Source organism: Peromyscus maniculatus, chromosome 1 (genome assembly GCF_049852395.1).
Source record: "Peromyscus maniculatus bairdii isolate BWxNUB_F1_BW_parent chromosome 1, HU_Pman_BW_mat_3.1, whole genome shotgun sequence".
In the NCBI taxonomy this organism is placed as follows: Eukaryota; Metazoa; Chordata; class Mammalia; order Rodentia; family Cricetidae; genus Peromyscus; species Peromyscus maniculatus.
The window spans coordinates 109,981,388-109,999,751 of record NC_134852.1 but is presented as its reverse complement, the minus strand read 5'-3'; the positions used below and the strand labels follow the sequence as shown (position 1 = coordinate 109,999,751).

Here is an 18,364-nt window from a genome sequence, read left to right as displayed (position 1 = left end):
GCGGCCGCTGACTAGTCCTGGCTGGAGCTGATGACCTCTGCAGGTCTCAGCTCTGAGCTCCCAGCTGCATCTCCTGAGAAATGCACCTTCTAGAACAGATCCCAGGAAGTGCCCGCTCAGTGCCCCTCCTCCCCAGGGATTCCGGAATCTCCCAGGCCAGATCTCGTAGCCCCTAAGTTTACTTCTAGTTTGCAACACCCTTACAGAGAAAAGAGCTCTGGGAAGCAGCAGCTTCCGGGCCCAAGGGCCAGCCCCGTTGGCACCATAAGCCCTACCTGAGCACAGTAGCAGTGGGGAGACCAGCCGGGCAGAGTCCACCCACGGTGGCTCAGCACACGGAAGAGCAGCTGGAATCACAGGTAGGGAGGGAGATGCTGCCTCCACAAGGCTTACTCCCAGGGGAGTGTGCCCACCCCCAGTGTGGCTGAGAACCCATGGCCTCCACGTGGAAGGTCACGGTAGTTACAGGAGGGTGCAGGCGTTCTGTGATAGCTGCATCCAGAGGCTGGACCAAGAATGAGCTGCAGCATCAACCACTGACTTCAAACCCAGGCTCATGATGACAAGTTGTGGGATTTTGTCACTTAATCACTGAGTTTAGGTTTCTTTATCTGTAAAGAACCTGATGATGGGAACAAGTGATGTAAAAAAAAAAAAAATCAGTGTTCATTCCTTTCCTGTGAGCTGGCCAGACAGAGTCTGTCCAGGAGCAGAGTCTGTCCGGGAGCAGGGTCCCAGGGCCCTCTAGAGCTCTGGACCTCCTTCTCTTCATGTGGGCATAAGCCTCCGAAGTCAAGTTAGGCCAAGTGGCTAAGTGGCCCTATAAATGTATTTACTCATTTATTTAAAAATCATTGAACATCTTTTCTAGATTTGATCTTCTAAGAATGAAATAAATTCCCAGTTGTATATATAAGAAGTATTATAAAAAAAATATTTGGTTATGTTAACTCTAAGAAGGCAAAGTCAAGGGCAGGATTGATCCTCTGAAAGGGTTGCCAAGAACCTGAGAATCCTGCTAATGGCACTTAAAAAAAAAAATGCACGGACCAAGGCTGCCAGACAAAAATAGCTCAGCTCTTATCTAACTCCGTGCTCCTGGGAACTTAGAAATTGATTTTTTTGTTCTCCCTGCCCCAATGTAAAGCAAAGGATAGGGTCTTCGGCAATTAATCAAGGTCGGTTCCGGGTGTTTCGAGGGGATCAATGTAAAAGAACTTATAATTGCGAGACCATAATCTGTACGGGTGATTTACAGAGGCGCTCGGAGAGGGGGGCGTCCATGGAGGGCTGGAGAGTGGTGGGGCCGTGAGAGCCATCTCTAGATAGGCTGGGTCTCAGTCCTGCGGTAGACAGTGGCGGTCCCTCAAGTGGCTGCAGCTACCACACTGTTTGTGGGTGTGAGAGGGAAGTGGTCCATGGCAAAGCAACAGGAATTGAACTATTGCCAAAGGCGACCCACCTTCCATCCAGCCCCATCAGCCACTCACGATTTAACAGGGTAGAGAGGCGAACCAGAGACAGGAGAAAGGCATCCTGGCTGTGAGCACTCTCCCTACCGGCCTCCTCCAAGCTCCAGCACCACACAGATTCCAAGACCACACTACTCCTGGATGGCCCAATGTGCACTTGCCGAATTTGGATTCGGAGGGTAAGGTAACTGCGGGCTCCTTGAGGCCTTACGAAATTCTGGGACTCAGCCATGCCACATGGCTGGCAAACATCAGAGCTTCGATTTGAAACCAGGGCTGCTGACTCAAACCCCGAGCCACCTGGGTAGCAGAGGGAGAACACCTTTCTGTTATGCCAGAGATAAGGGTCCTGCCCTGGGCAGGCAATGGGATAAGGCCATCTCTTACGATTACTCTGCCTCTGAGAGCTCGTGGTTTTCTGAAGGTAAGACTGCATGGAAAAGGTGGCTACATCAAGTGCAAAAGGATGCTGACCCAAGCAGAGGCCGGCTATCATGAAAGCAGCTGATCTCTGCTTCATTGTTGCCATGGCCTGTGTGCCACGACCATTCCCTTCTTATGAACAGGGCAAGCTATCAGCAGAACAAAGAAGCCTTGTGGAGGCACCATGGTGAATGTGGGACACACGGTGATTATGGTCACTCACCCACCCGCTCACTCAGTATTCACTCAAAAAACACTTCAGAAGACATTCTCTGGGGTAGACATTGGGCAAGGACATACATGATAGAAGGAGCTAACCCTTCCCCTGGAGAAGCATGATCCAGTGTTGAGGGGCGGGGGCGAGAGGCAGGACACACACACACACACACATAGGAGCTGATGACACAGGACATGTGATGAGTTCCATGATGAAGATACACACAGGGAGCATCTTACCCAGCCTGGAAGGTGCAGGCAAGGCTTCCTGGAGCGGTCCCCTGAGCCGAGTCTTGAAGGATGAGTTAGCCAGGTGAGAAGCAGGAGAAGGGCATTCTGGGTAGGAGGGACAGCGTGGGGAAGGCATGGAGGTGAGAAGCAGCGTGGTGACTGAGAACGAGCTTCCGCAGGCCGTGGCAGCCGGAGCCGATGGTTTCAAAGCAGGGGATGACATGGTCAGACTTGCAAGCCTAGAGAACCCTCCAGCAGCTTCAGCCCACAGCAGTGGCAACAACTGACTTTTCTATGTACTCGGAATTTCCTGGGCCCCAGCTAAGACGCCTGAGGCCATCTGTTGAGACAGCTATGTATGATGCCTCGTGGGCAAGTGGCCAAACCACTCACTCGAGGAAGAGACAGACATTTCAGCTCAACTCCATGTTGGAAATAAAAGGCACCAAGGAGTGGCCTCCAGTCTGCAGCGGCAGGGGTCAGATGCCGGCTTTATTTTGGCTCCTCCAATACCAAATGTGTTGCTTAGGAACGGAACATCCTCTGGATTCATCACACAGTTGGTAACAGGAGTGCGAAGACTTGGTCCAATTCTGACTTTCTCCGGTTTGCATCAGATCCCAATATCTAAAGAAAATGCTGGGCAAGCTCGCTGGAGGGCCCAGCCACGGTGTGATGTTGTGTGCTTGGTTGTAATTTTCCTTAAAGGTCCCACTTGTTGGGAACCTGATTCATCCCAGCCAGCCCTACGCTTCCTGTTTCTCAGGCTGGGCCAAGCTGTCCAGGGCTTTCCCCTGTGAGCTTCCCTGCCTCATCTGTTACCTGCCTCCTGGCGCTCACAGGAAGAATGCTTCGTAAACAATTGAAGCATGAGTCATTTGGATGTTATTCAGTCCATAGACTCCAAAGAATCCAATAGTTGGACTCTTTCAAAGCAGTTGTGTTTGGAGTGGTTTTCTCCTCCAGGCTTGTATAACTAGTTCTCAGCTGCTTTTCTATCAATGAGAAAGTCATCACACACCATCCCAGTACCACACAGTACTGAAACAATCTGTCTAGTGTCCATGTCCCTTACACCTCGGCATCACTTTGTTCTCCTGAGGTGAGTATTAGTGTCTCTCCTTCTAGAGGAAGGTACAAAGGGACTGGGGAAGACCCAGCTGCCAGCTGCCAGCTCCACAGTGTCGGAGGCCCTTTTCATCTCAGCCAAACTTCCTGAGAAAATGCCCAAGCTCTCCTGCTACTGCAGGTAGGGTGGCCTGCATGTTAGGGGACACTGTCAGCCCTGTCGGTGGTGGGGCAAGAACCTGGGGTACCTGCCTGACTGTGAAGTGTGGTCCAGGAGAGGGCCGCTTCTGTGGTCTCCATGGCCTCGGCTGTCCCAGCCATTGCCCAGGCTGTGCTGGTGACAGGTGTTTTAGGGAGCAGAGGCCTGCTTTAACTGCAGGTGGGCCACAGAGGCCTGCTTTAACTGCAGGTGGGCCACAGAGGCCTGCTTTAACTGCAGGTGGGCCACAGAGGCCTGCTTTGACTGCAGGTGGCCCATAGGTTGCACCCTGAAACGTGGACACCTGAAATGTGAGCTGCTAATATACTTGAGCAATAAATGGCCCTTGAAACCACCACGAGGTACTACAGGGGTCCACAGCCTTTATGAGGTGGGACTGACGCTGGGTGGAATTGCAATATATATATATATATATATATATATATATATATATATATATATATATATATATATATATACAAGAATTGAAACACATTTCTAGCCAATATAGCAACAGTGTCCTGTTCTAAAACTGCATGTCTGGTTTAGTTGTTGGTTGTCTTAGGAAAGTGATGTGAATAAGACATAGAGATATGTAAGTGATGCGTAGATTCATGTGCTGGGCCTCTGGGCAGTGGCAGGAGCCACAGGTGTGTGGTGTTGAACCGGCTCACCTTGGTGGTCAGGTCAAGCAGGCCGGGCTGTCCGACCTCCCACCTCTTCTCTGGGACAGCTCTTGGCAGTCTGGTTCTGAGTGCATCTCTTCTCTCACTGTCTGGGCTTACTCTGGGTGTCCTAATGTGTATTTTTAATTCTCCTTTTCTCTCCTTTGCCACTGTTTGCACCTCTGTTCTCTCCTGTTCTATCACCCAATCCTATTTAGTCTCCCTTAACTGGGAGGAGAGGTAACTAGTAGACATTTCTGAGCCTTTTTTTTTTTGTATCCTGTCTCATATAAAAGTAGCGATGGTTGAATACAAATATATAGTGATTTTAAAACATTAATACCCTGGATTGATTTTTGACACTGCATTCTCAAACTCAGAAGTAGGGCCAGCCATAGAACAGAAGCGTCACCTTAGGGCTCCTGGGACAGCATGAGAAAGGACCTGTGGCTGTGGCATGGTGAGGCAAAAGCATGATGGCAGAAGCATGCAGGGCATGGGTGCAACCTGGGCACGTGGAATGGAGCCCCCAGTTAGTAGCCACGGTAATGAAACACTAGGCCTTTCCACCAGGGGACGCTGCACTCTCCAGTCTTTGCCATTCCCACCCCCCAAGTGCACTATCCCCAGAACCTGAGCTCATTAGGTTCACGACCCCTCCACACCTTGGCTTGGGCACATCCCTGTTTGGCATGCCTTGGGTGTGTTCCATTCTGTTCACCCAATCAACACCTACCCATCTGCTGAGTCCTTTCTCATCATCCATGGAACCAGCTAGAACAGACTCCTCCTTCATGCCCACTGTGATCAGAGGTATGGTCTCAGTCTCCTGGCTCCCCTAGTGCCCAGCACAGAGCCAGGCACACAACAGTATCCAATCGACACATGTTGGAGAAATCATGAGAGCAAAGTCTTTGTCTCCTGCTTTACTAGAAGGACAACAAAGTGAGCTAATACGGTTCTCCCCCGGCCCCACCCTCCCATCCTTGAATCGACTCCCTTGCCTTGAGACCCGGCCCAGATGCCCAGAGGACCTCTATCCTGCCCCCCTCCTTAGAGCCCTCTGACAGGAAGCTTTCCCTTATTTCCCACCCTGACAGGAAAACCTGTTCTCCACTCGAGCTTCCAAGTTCCCTGACTCACTGGGTCCTTGTCTGAGCCACTCTGCGGTTCATCCCCATGTCAGGTACATGCATGACACAGTGAGCCAACCCCTGGGTGCGACTTAAACGAGCAAGAGAAGGTGACTCTGCCCCCTGCAAGGAGAAAGGGCCAGGACGACACCGCTGCTGGCCACAGGAAGGGAAGAGGTAGACGGCAGCTTCTCACCCCGTGAGGCGGGGAGAGGCGCGGGTGGTCACCGCTCCAGGGACATGGCGTGAAAACATTACACTACCTTGTTAGCCAGGGCATCTCCAGGTCCATCTTCTCCTTTCCCAACATTTAGCTTTGACTGCTTGCAATTAGTACCTGAGAGGCAATCTAAAAGAGGCAAGCTGCATTATGGGGACCCCAGGAAAACTGCAGGGCACAGCTCATCTTGTACAAAGAGGCCCAGATGCCAAAGGCTGTTTCCTTTACCTACTCAGCTGGGCCTCACCAAGGAAATGCGATCAAGAAAGTGGTGTTCGTCTTTAGCATTTATTTATAACTGGAAAAATCCTGTTTGCTTTCTGAGCAAGCACAGACCACAAGACGTCACAATCAATTGGCTATACATGAATTTTTTTTTGTCATTCTTTTACTAACAGCAGGAATGAAATAGCACCGAGAGAGGTGTGCACTACATGATACATAGACAATCTGTGGTATGCAACAAAACCCGGGCCACAAAATCATAGACACTTCTCTCTGCCTCAGAGTGTCACAGCTTCAAGTGCTGTCTAGGAGCTGGGGCAGAGAAGAGAAAGCTGGGCACAGCTTGTGGGGAGTTTTGCAGGCAGGCCAAGAAAAAAAAAAAAAAAAGTCTCCATTCCAGCCCTCTTGCCCAAGGTGAACAGGGAACAGTAGGGAAATGTATGGAATGAGGGGTGGGCCTGGTCACCTGCAGAAAGACAACACCAAACACTCTTTGAGGAACCACGGTCAGTTTTGTCCAGTACGTTTGGGAGACAGAACAAGACCGGCTGAGTTTTGTTTGTAAACAGTAGAAATCGAAGGAAGTTTCTTGTCAGTGGAGTGAAACATTCAAGAGTCAAAGTGAACTGCAAACAGTTTTCGTAGGTGAGTGTGTGAGAAAGAGCGGGCACCGACAGCTCGACAGGGACATTATCCAGGTCATCTAAAGCCTCAGGCAGGGCAGGGTAAGAAATTCAGCCCCTAAGGCTATGGGGTCCTTGTGGTAAGCTACGGCAAACTACAGAGTGCACAACACCAACTCAACTAGTCACAGCACGTGTGGGGGGTCATGCACCTGGGTGTGTTACTATGGAGACCTGTCTGCCCACCAAGCCTGGCACAGTGCCCAGCACAAGGCAGACCATGAACAGTGAATAGAGGATCCCTTGTGCGTTGTAAACTCTGACTTACTTGATCTACAAAACACACAGCTATTATTCTACAGGGAAATCAAAGTGTGGCTAACAGCAGCTCTGGCTGATGCCAGGGCTTGAGAGGGGCATGCGCTGGCAGCTACAGTTGGAGCACTTGATAGAGTTCTCAGTAAACAGTAAGGCTGGCTAACAGGTAGCCAGAAACAGTACGGAGCTCTAGGCATTTCTGGACAGGCATGTGAAACCTGTGAGTCGCGGCCATGAGACTCATCAATGTCTCCTCCTTTCTATACCATGTCTCCCTCACAGTCCATGCCCTGAGACGGGAAAGACAGCATCAGGGGACGCCACAGACTTCATCTCTAGTCTGTTCTGTTAAAAAACGAAGGCTTGCACAGCCCTGCTGAGTTAATTCACAAACCTGTCTCGACCAGCCCCAAAAGTTAATTCACAAAACTGTCTCAACTAGCCCCAAACGGTGCAAACGAAACCTTCACTGCCTGCACAGTGAAACTGAGCCGGAGCTCGGGAGCTCCGCCTTCCCAAACTGCAAGGACCTGAAGGGACTTCTGAGGGAAAGAGCCAGGAGAGCCTCCCCTGAACCGCTTTTACCACAAGAGAAAGCAAACCGCACCATCCCAGCTGCTCAGAACGCTGAGCAAATAAGGACTTCCAGGACAGGAGCAACCTATACGCCACCAGAACATTTCTGGTGGACATTTTGGATTCCCTCATAAGTAAGGAGGGTGGGCTCCTTTCATAACCACTCCCTAATTCCTACAACACAATTCTGGGCGGGGGGGCTTCCGCCACACACAGGCAGCCCTGTAATACACCAAGAGCTGATTCCAAGCATCAAAACGCCATAGATGCTTGCTAAGCCCTTAGCAGGGCTCACCACACCCTCTGGCCAGATGCTCAGCATGCTGGCCTCTCTGTGAAGCAGAGCGAGAGCTCGGGGCTGGGGGATGCATCGCTGTACCTGCTGCCATGTCTACACACCCCAGCCGCACATCTTAGGAACAGAAAGTCACGGTAAGCACGCTATGTGCCATCTGTACACCTCACTAGTCTCTGTTAGGTATGTGTTCTGCAACATCAGCAGTGTGCTGAGGGCAGACAGGGAAAAGCGGGCTCCCACTGCCGGGAGCTCCCTCTACAACATCTACAGCATCCCAAATACACACGCACTCTCTGCCACTTCCGGCCGGCCCCAGCCAGTGGCCTATTACTTGACACACTATTCAAAGTCGACTGATAGGCACAAAGCACAGGCACACACTCCTAACAGAGGGTTCCAGGAGAGGGTTACTTCTAGCTAACAGACAGAGTTCCATTTCATTGACAGTAAGGCCAAGGTCGGTTTGTTGCTGTTTTGCCTTTAACATTTTCACCAATTCTAACCATTGGAGCCGAAGCTGAACTTGGGTAGCACGCAAGCGTCCACTGAATTTGGGAAAGCACATTTGCCTAGAGTCCAAAATCGAGTGCTGCAAACTGTGGGAGGCACAGGGGGGGAGGAGGCCTCGCAGCAGACACTTCCGGTTCCACCAGGAGCTGCACTTGGCAGTAGTTGAGACCTGTCCCAGCCGAGACCCACAGGGAGCACACAGCCAGTGCACAAAGCTTCCCGGTGTCCCGGGGGCCCTGGCTGGATGCTGCGTCACCCGGAGGAAGAGGCAGTGGCCTCAGTCTGTGAAACATGATTCCTTCCAGAAAAAAAACCAACCACAGGGCTCCTGGGACACTCAGAACCAAGGCAGATGGGAAGTCTCTAATTAATTTTGTGGCCTTTTGTTTGTTAGTTTAAATAAAGGGGGTGCGGGGGGGGGGAGAAAAGGAAAGTGCAGTGACATTACTCTTTCGCCTCAGCCAGTTTATTGTTCATCTCTTTACTTGGCTCCTTGTCGTCGGGTTTGGTGGCACCGGGGCCCTCTGTGGTCTTTTTCTTGGCAGCCTGGCCCGATACCACCTGCTTGTCTTTGGCCTTCCTCGGGGGCTTATGGCTCGTTGAGGTCTTTTTTGGTTTGGAACTCTGAATACTAGGTTTCTCTACCTGCATGGGGAGACAGACAGACAGAGCACAGATATAGAAACACAAAAGGGAGGGAGTAGGAGAGGAGATGTAGAGAAAGACATTATTAACAAAAGAATAACGAGAGTGACCAGTGACGGAGTAGACAGGCAGAGCGAGGACAGAATTCAGCGGTGTCTGGGCATCTGGCTTCTGTTGTCTGAACTGACAGGCAGCCCGTAGCCACACCCTCACCTGTCATTTCTCCCCTGGAGCAGACCAGGTGGTGGGCTAGATAATGGTTACAGAATCTATAGTCCCTCCTTGTGGGAAGGCCTTGCTCGCCTCAGGTCCAGGCATGTGGTTGGCTGTAGTCAGTGAGTGCAAGATACTCTGAACATCTCAAGGAGGAGATGCTCAGTCTTAAGAGGGCAGGTAGGTATTCATAAGGATGATGATGAACCATGGTTGATCCCTGGGGTGGTGAGTGTGTGGTTTCGGAACAACTCAAGAGTCAGGCAGGCGATAGTCACTACCAGTCGTATGCTGATCTCTGGCTGGATCTAGCTTGCTTCCCCAGAGCAGTCCAGTCTCCAGGCCTCTCCTCTAGATCTTTCCTCTCATTCTGAAGATAGAGTCTTGCCTTCTCTTTCTCAGAGAACTCTGGAGTAACTAGGCTTGCTGACCATCCCTAATTTCCCCAGTCTTCCCCCCTTCCTTACTTGGAATCTTCTCTCTTTCATTGCCAACCTATATCCTGGAGCCCATTTCATCTGTGGACGGACAGAGCTGGTGTTGGGCCTCCCTGGCTGGGTCATTCACTAACAGGTCCACTGACCTCATCCTGATTTGCCTGGACTGGGGTGGGGGTGGGGGCGGGTTTGCAGGACCATGAAACGTTCAGTGCTAAAACTAGATGGATCCCAGATGAACGGGGTCAACCTGTCACCTTGGCTCCAAGCTGGTCCTGGAATAATGGAAATGTCAACTGAGTGCTAGACTTGAGGACAGAAGTGGAGAACGGCCAGTTAGGTTCTGGGGTTACTTTGGTCCCCAGACATGGTCTGCTATTACCCATGGGAAAGATGGTTATGTGCCCAGCGCTGTCTGGCCTGACACAAAGGGCGTGTGCTTGTGTCCAAGACATTTCTCCTGTTAACAAACTCCTACTGAGATGCAATTAGGTAGAGTGGTGTTACTATAAATAAATAAATAAAAATCCCCCAATCCTCATTCAGAAGCTGCCGCTTCAGTAGTAAATAACCAGGGACACTTCTCACACTCAGTGTGACGGGAGTGTGTGACACACTGGGCACTCTGTTGGGAAGAATGAGTGAAGGGGGAACCTTTCCAGGGACTGGGGCAGGGTGGGGGAGGAGCTGCGGAGCCAATGCCAGCTGCCAAACAGGCCAGGGAAGGGGCTGCAACGCTGGGTCAGTGGCTCAGAGGCCAGAGCACAGCTCCTGTAAAACAAGAGGCTTTCGCTCCCAAGTGAGATTTCCCTGTCGTTTTTACAGAATCTGGTGTGCCAAATGCTAAGCTAACTTTCCATAACGCTCCTTTCCAATGTGCCCTTCGAACTTAACAGAGGTACCTGCTGAAGATGGCCCTGGTCCTGTGTGCTGAGGCAGGTATGATTCATTGGGAGCTCCGGGGGCTGGCCGGAGCCCCACATTCTGCTTCCTCCAGGCTGTGCAGTAAGAGCTGTCTCACCTTGGGGGATTCCTTGAAGGGCTCGCTGTAGAGGCTTCGTATTCTTCTGCGCTCCATGGCCTTGTTGTCAGCTGCAGTGGGCTTATTAGCCTCTCCTTTGAACTGGGCGCTGTAGCTGGTCTCATGAACCATCTTGTCATCCGGGGGCTTGTACTGGGGCTTGGCTTTGATCGGTTTCACAGGCTTGATATCTGTCCATGCTCTGAATTCGTTCCTGGGAGTCAAAGAACGCATCAGTGATGAGAAACGCCACACAGCAGAGAAACGCTCCCCACCCCCCGCCACACACGAAGCTGGCTCCTGAGCCACACTGTGGCACTAACTGAAGTATGGCTGGCCGGGCGTTGGCATCACCGTCACCTAAAGGCCAACGGTTTTCTTTCTCTCAGAGTTCCCCTGGGTGTGGAAATGGCAATAGAGATCTCAGAGAAAGAGCTCAGGGTCCTCCCCAGGCCTAGACTCCGGGCAGCCAGGACAGCCATTCTCAACCTTCCCGTCCTGTGAGCCCAATCTCTAAAGCAGGCTGAGACACCCGGCCCCGTCAGTGCTTTGGGAGCTCAATGAACGTGGGATGCCTGTGTAAGCAAGGCTGAAGAGCTTCGGACTTGGTTGAGACAGGCACACTGCAGCTTTGCCACAAATACCAAGACCCCTCGCCACGTCTGGTGTGGTGGTGGAGACGAACTCAGGGCCCTGAGCTCCGGAGGCAGGAGTTCTGCTCCCCTCCAGCCTCCAGCCCTTCTCTCCCCACTTCTCACAGTGAGGAACCTCTGACGTCCCAAGTCCTCAGGGTGATCCCTCCCATGCCTGCTTCTTCTGGTGCCAGACCACCAGCGACCAGGTCACTCTGGAGAGAAGTCCCTGTGATGTGTCTTAGTGCACAGCGTGCCCCCCACATCGTCCGGACAACACAGCCAGGACTTGTGTTGGCTGTGTGTGGGTAGGATGGCCATCGTATGGGTGTAAATGGCTACTATTCTGTCCCTTACGTGACGCATCTGCCCCCCCACCCCCACCCCCCAGTGTCTCTACTCTCAGCAATCTCTGTGGTTTCCGCTCTTCGGATGTGTTGTTGTGTCTGTGGTTCTGGGTACTGAGCCCAAGGCCTCTCACGTGTTAGGCAGGCTTGCGCTCTCTCTCTCTCTCTCTCTCTCTCTCTCTCTCTCTCTCTCTCTCTCTCTACTATATTCCCAGCTCTCTTCTTACTTTTTATCTCATTATGTTGGCCAAGATTTGAGTTTACTGTTGCTCAAGCTGGCTGTGAACGTGTTTCCGGCCCCTGCCTCCTCAGCAGCTGGATGACGGGCCCCCCGCACCATTCGGCCTGGCCACCTGGCTGTTGCTGATCTGTCCTAAGGAGGGAAAGTGGGTGGCCCATGAAGGTGAAAACTGTAGGTGCTGAAGGCCCAAACAATCCCCCACTTTGAGGGCAGGAGCATCAGCGCAGCAGTTCTGGGGTTCAAGAGATCTTAGTCTGTTGTCCCTTGGGGGTCATGGACAGCTGTGCTTGGAAGAAGGGTGTAGTGTGGGCATCTGTGGGGATAAGTTGGTCCAAGGCCCCCTCTCACCCTCTCTGGTTCCTTTCCTTAATGCTCCGAGATGAGAGCCACAGACATGGAGGCCATGGGGACACGCACAGTGCTGTATGGCGAAGCCCAGTGAGCCTCCATTAGCTTGGCCTTTACCTGCTAAGCTGCCCTTCTGCTTTGAGCCTTTGCTTGCTGTTTGTAAGACCGAGGCATCCAGCTAGACAAGGTCCTGACAAGCTCCAAAACATTCCTGTTCAGTAATGGGAGCCACTTACGATCTTTTCATCTGCTCTCTGAATTTCTCTGGACGACTGGCTCCTACGTGGAGAGACCACCGTCTCTGGGAGCCCCTCATCAGAGCTTCAGGCCCACCTTTCTGGTGCGGCCTGGGCCTTCACCCCGACCTCCCACTGACTCCTCCAACTCAGCATCGCTCCACCCAGGCTCTCCGGTCTTCCCGCCCGTTTGCCTCCTCTTGGACTCCCATTTACACTCAGTCAGTCAGTCATTGCCTGGGGAGATGCTGGACAGTGTAGAACTCAAACAAGCCAGAACAGATGCTGATCTCAAGTGCAGTAGGCGAAGGCATTTGAGGTTACTACGGGGCAAGACCGAGCCCTGAGAGAGGATCGGTAGGAGCGTGGAGGAGCTCCCCCTCCAGCCTGGAAGCGTGGGAGGTTTCGGGACCGGAGTCAGAGAGGGTGGTGGAGTTGGCCAGAGAGGAGGGAGCAGGGAGCGGCTCCGGGAAGACGGCACAGCCCACCCAGGTATTTCTGAGCAATGTGGCCTTGTGGGACCTGTGAGCAGTGTGGGCCACTGGGCTGACATTTGCTGGAGAAGGGTACACAAGACCGGAACGGTCACGGAGGGCCTGCTGGCCATGCTAGGGGGAAGCTCTTCTCTGGAACATGACTTTGCCCAGGGTTTCAAGCCAACGCTGTAGCCAGATGTATTTTGGCAAAGAACCCAGGCAGTGGCGTGAGTGACAGACTTTGGAGGGAATGGCTACTGGAGGCCTGGAGGAGACAGTGGCAAACCAGGAAGGAAGGCAGAGGCTGAGCCAGGAGAGCGGCAGGCACAGGGACGGAGAAGGGACTCTGGATCAAGGACGCGACGGAGCATGGGCGGTGGGAGGAGACCGGGAGATGCCAGGAGTCTGGCGTGTGGGTGGCTGTGTGCTCTCATGCACATGGGAAACTAGGAGGAGAGAGAGATACAGGATGAGGGCTGGGGGCTTCCTGTTCTGTCAGGGGCACCCCAGCCCTGGGCTTCAAGGGTCCTTTGGGACCTTTGTCTCCTCCCTTCTCCATCTGCCTTAGCTTCATCCAAGTTCTCATGACCTGACTCTCAGTCCGTGTGGCTCTCCATGCAGGTCAGGGCTGTTGGGCCAGCGTAATGTGGCGCTCCAGCTGCCACTGCCTGCTGAAGATTCTGGACATTCCTACCCCTCAGACAGAGTCCTGCCTGGTAGATGGACCTGAGATCCAGGCCTGGATCTCCTGTTATCGAAGCCGTAAGATCCAGCCTCCCCAGCTCCCAGTCACCAAGCTTCTAGAACCAGGCCTCAGGAACAGCAGCACGGGCCCTAAGCACTGTTTCTTTGTTCCTCCGAGAGTGTCCTGGAAGCATCTTGTGTTTCCTCACAGATCCTGTGGCTGGTGAGTTTCTTGTATCAAGCCTGGGATGGGGCCCTGTGGGAGAAGCTCAGTCACCCCAATCCTGAACTCCCTTGGTGCATCTTGGTCACCCCAATCCTGAACTCCCTTGGTGCATCTTGGTCACCCCAATCCTGAATACCCTTGGTGTATCAGACGAGACTTTGAGAGAGCATCCCATAATAGCCCAACTGTAGCTTTAGGCTCAAACCCCACTCCTTACAACTGCTACCGAACTCTCTCTAAAATTCTCTCCTGATGAGGCTCTTTGTGCTGGAAAGATTTCCTGAGAAGAGGCCAGGCCAGGCCCCCAACTCTAATCACAGAGCCGGTTTGAGGACTTGGTGACAAGTCTCCTGGGCTTTGGGCAGCTGCTAGTTACATTCAGAGCAGCTACTGAGGTGCAACTCCCGGGTTCCATCTGGTTTTCAAAGACATCCACAGATACTGCCTCCCCCTCCGTCTAGACGTATGCCCCCTTTCCCCGGACCAATGCTTCAGACCACAGCATCGGAGTCCTGATGCCCCCTCTCACTGCTGACCGGCTTGGCACATGCCACGGGTAAGTCTTCCTCAGTTTTGCAGTCCTGCACGCTGTTCCCTCCCACAGGTTCCTACGAGATGAGGTCCTGAGGTCCACGCTCTGTTCCTACAGTGCCCACACGCTCCGATTCCTCAGGGGGTCACTCGGTACCAAGTTACCAGTCCAGTGTCTTTATTTGCCTCTGTCCTGTTTTGTGTGCAGGCTGCTGTGCAGGGCTCTTCAGATGCACTATTGTACGTCATCCTCACCTCAGCTCTGGGCAGAAATGCTGGCCTGTTTTGCTAGTGAGAGCACTGGGCCACCATACCCTTCCCCAAAGCACGCTGCCCTCCCTTCCAAACTGCCGTATCCTACATCAGTCCACAGTTCCAACTACCCAACACCAGCAACCTCTCTCCAGCACTTTCCCCAGGCACCAGCAGAACTAGGTGGTCTCGTCTGGCCCACCTCTCTCCAAATCAGTTGCCACGTGCCCTCTCCCGAAGCCGTCCTCCCCTCCCACACCTGCGAGTCTAGGGTAAGGCAGTGCTGGACCGACAACCGTTAACCAGCCCAGTGTGACTGTATTTCATTGTTACAAATGTCAAGGATGGCCTGGGTCCCGTTCTTTCACATTTCTTCCTCTCTCTCTCAGTGTGGTCCTCATCTGCTAGGACAGAGATGCAGCCTCCACCTCCTTGGAAACTGCTCAACAGGAAGACTCTGGTCCTCCGCCTCCAGGGGCGGACATGAAGTTACTGCATAAGCATCACAGGGCCTCTGTGTCTCGTTCCACAACATGTCCCCAAATCCTTTCACACTCTAGCTTAGATGGAAGTCAATGGCCCTCCTCTTTACTGTGGCCGGGGAGGAACTGGAATATGGCCAAAGTGAGGTAACTTCTAAGAGTGGGTCAATAAAGGTGTGGCAGGCTCCTCTTTGCTCTCTTTGAGGACAGAAGCTGTTGTGAGTGAAAGAGCCCTAAGGCTTATGAACACTGTCACAGAGCGAGCATGGCTCCCAAGGACTTATAAGCAGTTACACATCCTGAGCACTTACAGGGAGTCAAAGGTTGCTACTGGGAAGAACTCTCGAGGCCCCGCTTTTCCCTGAGGATCCAGTTGTGAAGCGGAAGGGGACCACCGTGAGAGGGAGGGACGAGAGGGGAAGTGAATATGGCCAAAATGCATCACACCCATGTGTGAGGACAGCAGTGTGAGGACAGCAGGGGGCTGGGGTCCCTTGGCTAAAGTCAGGGGTTTGAGCAAGCTAGAAGTGGACCCCAGGTCCCTGCCAGCCTTCACGTGGCCCTAAAACTAGGAGCATCTGGCTAGATCTTTCTGGTCTCTGATCCTTAAGCTGCAAGGCTCTGGAGTAATCTGTTGCACGGCAACAGATTCTAATCCCGACCCCAATCCACAGCTAAGCTTCCACGCTGTTCCTCAAGAGAGGAAGCGACGGGAGCCGAGCACAGAAATGGGAGTTCCCAGCAGAGCCACGGCACGTTTCTCCAGTTACACACTGGCCTTAGGAAACAGAAGCAGGCTGCGGAGTTAACCCAGTCTGTAGACGGTGTTTTGCAAGCACCAGGACCTGAGTTCGAGCCCCAGAATCCATGTTAAACAGGCTAACTATGGTGGTATGTGCTTGTCACCCTGGGGAGGCAGAGAAGGGTGGACCGTGGGGCTCGGTGACCAGCTAGCCTGGTCTACGTGGTGAGCTCCAGGCCAGTGGAAGATGGCATCTAAGGAACAATACCTGAGGTGGTGTCCTGTGGCCTCCGAAGACACAAGCACACACATGCCTATGTACACTCACACATACACCCATGAAAAAAAAATAAAAATGAAAACAAGGCAGCAAAGCTTCTGCCCAGCCAAGCAGATAAAGATACACCTTGTAGGTCCAACTCACAGGAGAAGCAAAGTCAGCCAGACCGTCACAGGAAAGCTCAACGCTTTCAAGCCAAGTTAAACACACAGACACTACTACTGAGCCTGAGCCAGAACAGCGAGGTGGGTCTTTAGAAAGAAATCCATAGGCACACATCTTCTTTAATCAGCACTCTGGAGGCAGAGGTGGGCAGATCCCTCTGAGTTCAAGGGTAACTTGGTCTTTATAGTGAGTTCAAGGACAGCCAAGGCTACCTAGTGAGAACCTGTCTCAGGAAGAAAGGAGGAGGAAGAAAAGGAGGAAGAGAAGTAGTCTTCTCAGCTCCAGGCCTCTAGCCATTTGTGAAGACTGGCTCGTTGAAGGCCCCATGTGAGGGCTAAAAGGCAGAGTATGGGTTCCTGTCAGAATCACAAAGCCTGTGATGGATAATTAGATTATGTGTGTGTGTGTGTGTGTGTGTGTGTGTGTGTGTGTGTGTGTGTGTATTTGGTTTTCATTGGAATCATTTATTTAAGAAAACTTATTTCAGATGTCTTGTATTCCAGGCACGGATGCAGCTTCTGTCTCCCTAGGATTTATTGGCAGATGGGGAGGTGTAAACGGTTACAATCAGATGCATATCCGGCCCTTATTATTCTCCTGACCTCTGCAAGTCAATACGCTGGTACCCAGGGTGGGCAGAATTAGGACAGCAGCTTCCAGGACGAGGCTTACTGCTGAGTGAATTTCAAGTCAGACTGCACAAAGCAGCCTCCAGTGAACAGCTGATGAACTGAGCGTCCGCTACTGAACCCACTATAAGCAGATGTTCATTCTCTTAGTAAAGCCTTGTCCCACTTAAGCACATTTGGCTGGACCGTCTCAAGGGCAGATACTGAAAGAGCAATTACAGAGGGACAGGCCACAGACAGCTGTGAGAACCCTGTCACGGATGATCGGGGTCCCAAGAGGGGTGGGGTGGGGCAGCGGCTGGAGCATGGGGAGAGGGTGTGGCCTCGGGAGGGAAGAACTGTGATGGAACAGGATAGAAGCCATTATTTTGTCTCCAGTTTAAAAAGGACTGGCAGTTACGAGTAACGATGAAATAGGATTGTACAAGAAACAAGTTCAACTGCTGTGAAGAGAAGCGACATGTTCCTCACGGTGGCAGGGACTTAGAATAATGGGTTGCTGCCAATTACATCATGTAAAATTTTCATTTCTCTTCCCACAGGCCTCAGATTTATTTATTATGTATCTAAATCCTTGGGAAATCAAATTTTTTCCCCTAGCCTCTGCACAATAAAATTTTCAACACTTCCCAGTTGCTTTATGCAGGAAGAAGACCGTACTTAACTCGTAATGGTCCCAAATCTTCCTACAGATTTCCATAAGTAATTTATGTTGCCATGGAAACATATCAAGTCTCCGTTCAAAAGTCATGTCGGCATCTGCTAAATTAACATGTCCTCCTTGAAAGGAAGCAGGCTCGGTCATGAACCCTGGCACAGGCAGTGGTGAGGCACGGTCAGCTGCCAAGCTGTCCTCAGGAGGTGGCTAGGGGAGGTGGGATTTGTGGATTAAAAGGAACAGAATGACCCTGGGCCCAGGGTTAGAGCAGCTTGGAGAGCCTTTGTTCTTTAGAGGGAAAGGAAGACTGATTCCCGCAGAGGCAGCCAGGTCACAGAGAAGCTTTCCGACCTGAGCCTGGGAACATGCTTGCATGCACCTCTCAGAGCTTTTGTGTGAACAGCAGAAGGGAGGCGCACACAGAGACTGCCAGAGCTCTTATCCTTAATATCCAACAAACTCGGTACGCCATGTGAGTAGATTGCCTTAACAGTATTCTAAACAAGGAAAGAATTCTCTCTCTCTTTTTCTCAAAATTATGTCATACGTGTGAGGATCCGGCATGTGTAACAGCTGGGAATGACAGGTGCCAAGGTGCCAGAAGCCTCATGAAGGAAGTGGCATTCTGCACGGAGCTGCCATCGACGTCTAGTCACAGGCTGCATGCAGCTCACAGGCCCCCTGTGCACCTGGTGAATGGTCTCAAACAAAGGAAGCCCATCCCCACAGCATGTATAGAGCCATGAGGATAGGGAGCTGAAAATGGAAACCGGGAATCGGTTCAACTCCTCCGGGATCTAATAAAAAGCTGCTAGGAGAATGAAAGTTAGCGAGGTTGCTGGAGAGCACAGGGATGTGCAAAACCCAGCATTTTCACACGCGGCACTAGCAATAGGCGACAGTAACAATTTCAGAGAGAAACGGAAGAGCTGTTATGAACAG

The 18,364-nt window shown here is 52.1% G+C and overlaps 1 protein-coding gene across 2 annotated transcripts in view; it reads right to left on the bottom strand.

The window, feature by feature from the left end:
- Map6 (microtubule associated protein 6) overlaps nt 1–18,364 on the bottom strand; it is a 76,157-nt gene that overhangs the window by 8,436 nt on the left and 49,357 nt on the right. Inside the window, exons 2-3 of one of the 2 annotated variants that reach the window (XM_076548032.1) lie at nt 10,494–10,707; nt 8,626–8,822 (exon numbers count right to left, since the gene is read on the bottom strand). In XM_076548032.1, the coding sequence (XP_076404147.1) occupies nt 8,626–8,822; nt 10,494–10,707 (411 nt within the window). The remainder of the gene's footprint in view (nt 1–8,625; nt 8,823–10,493; nt 10,708–18,364) is intronic. The other variant, XM_076548042.1, reaches the window with a different exon arrangement.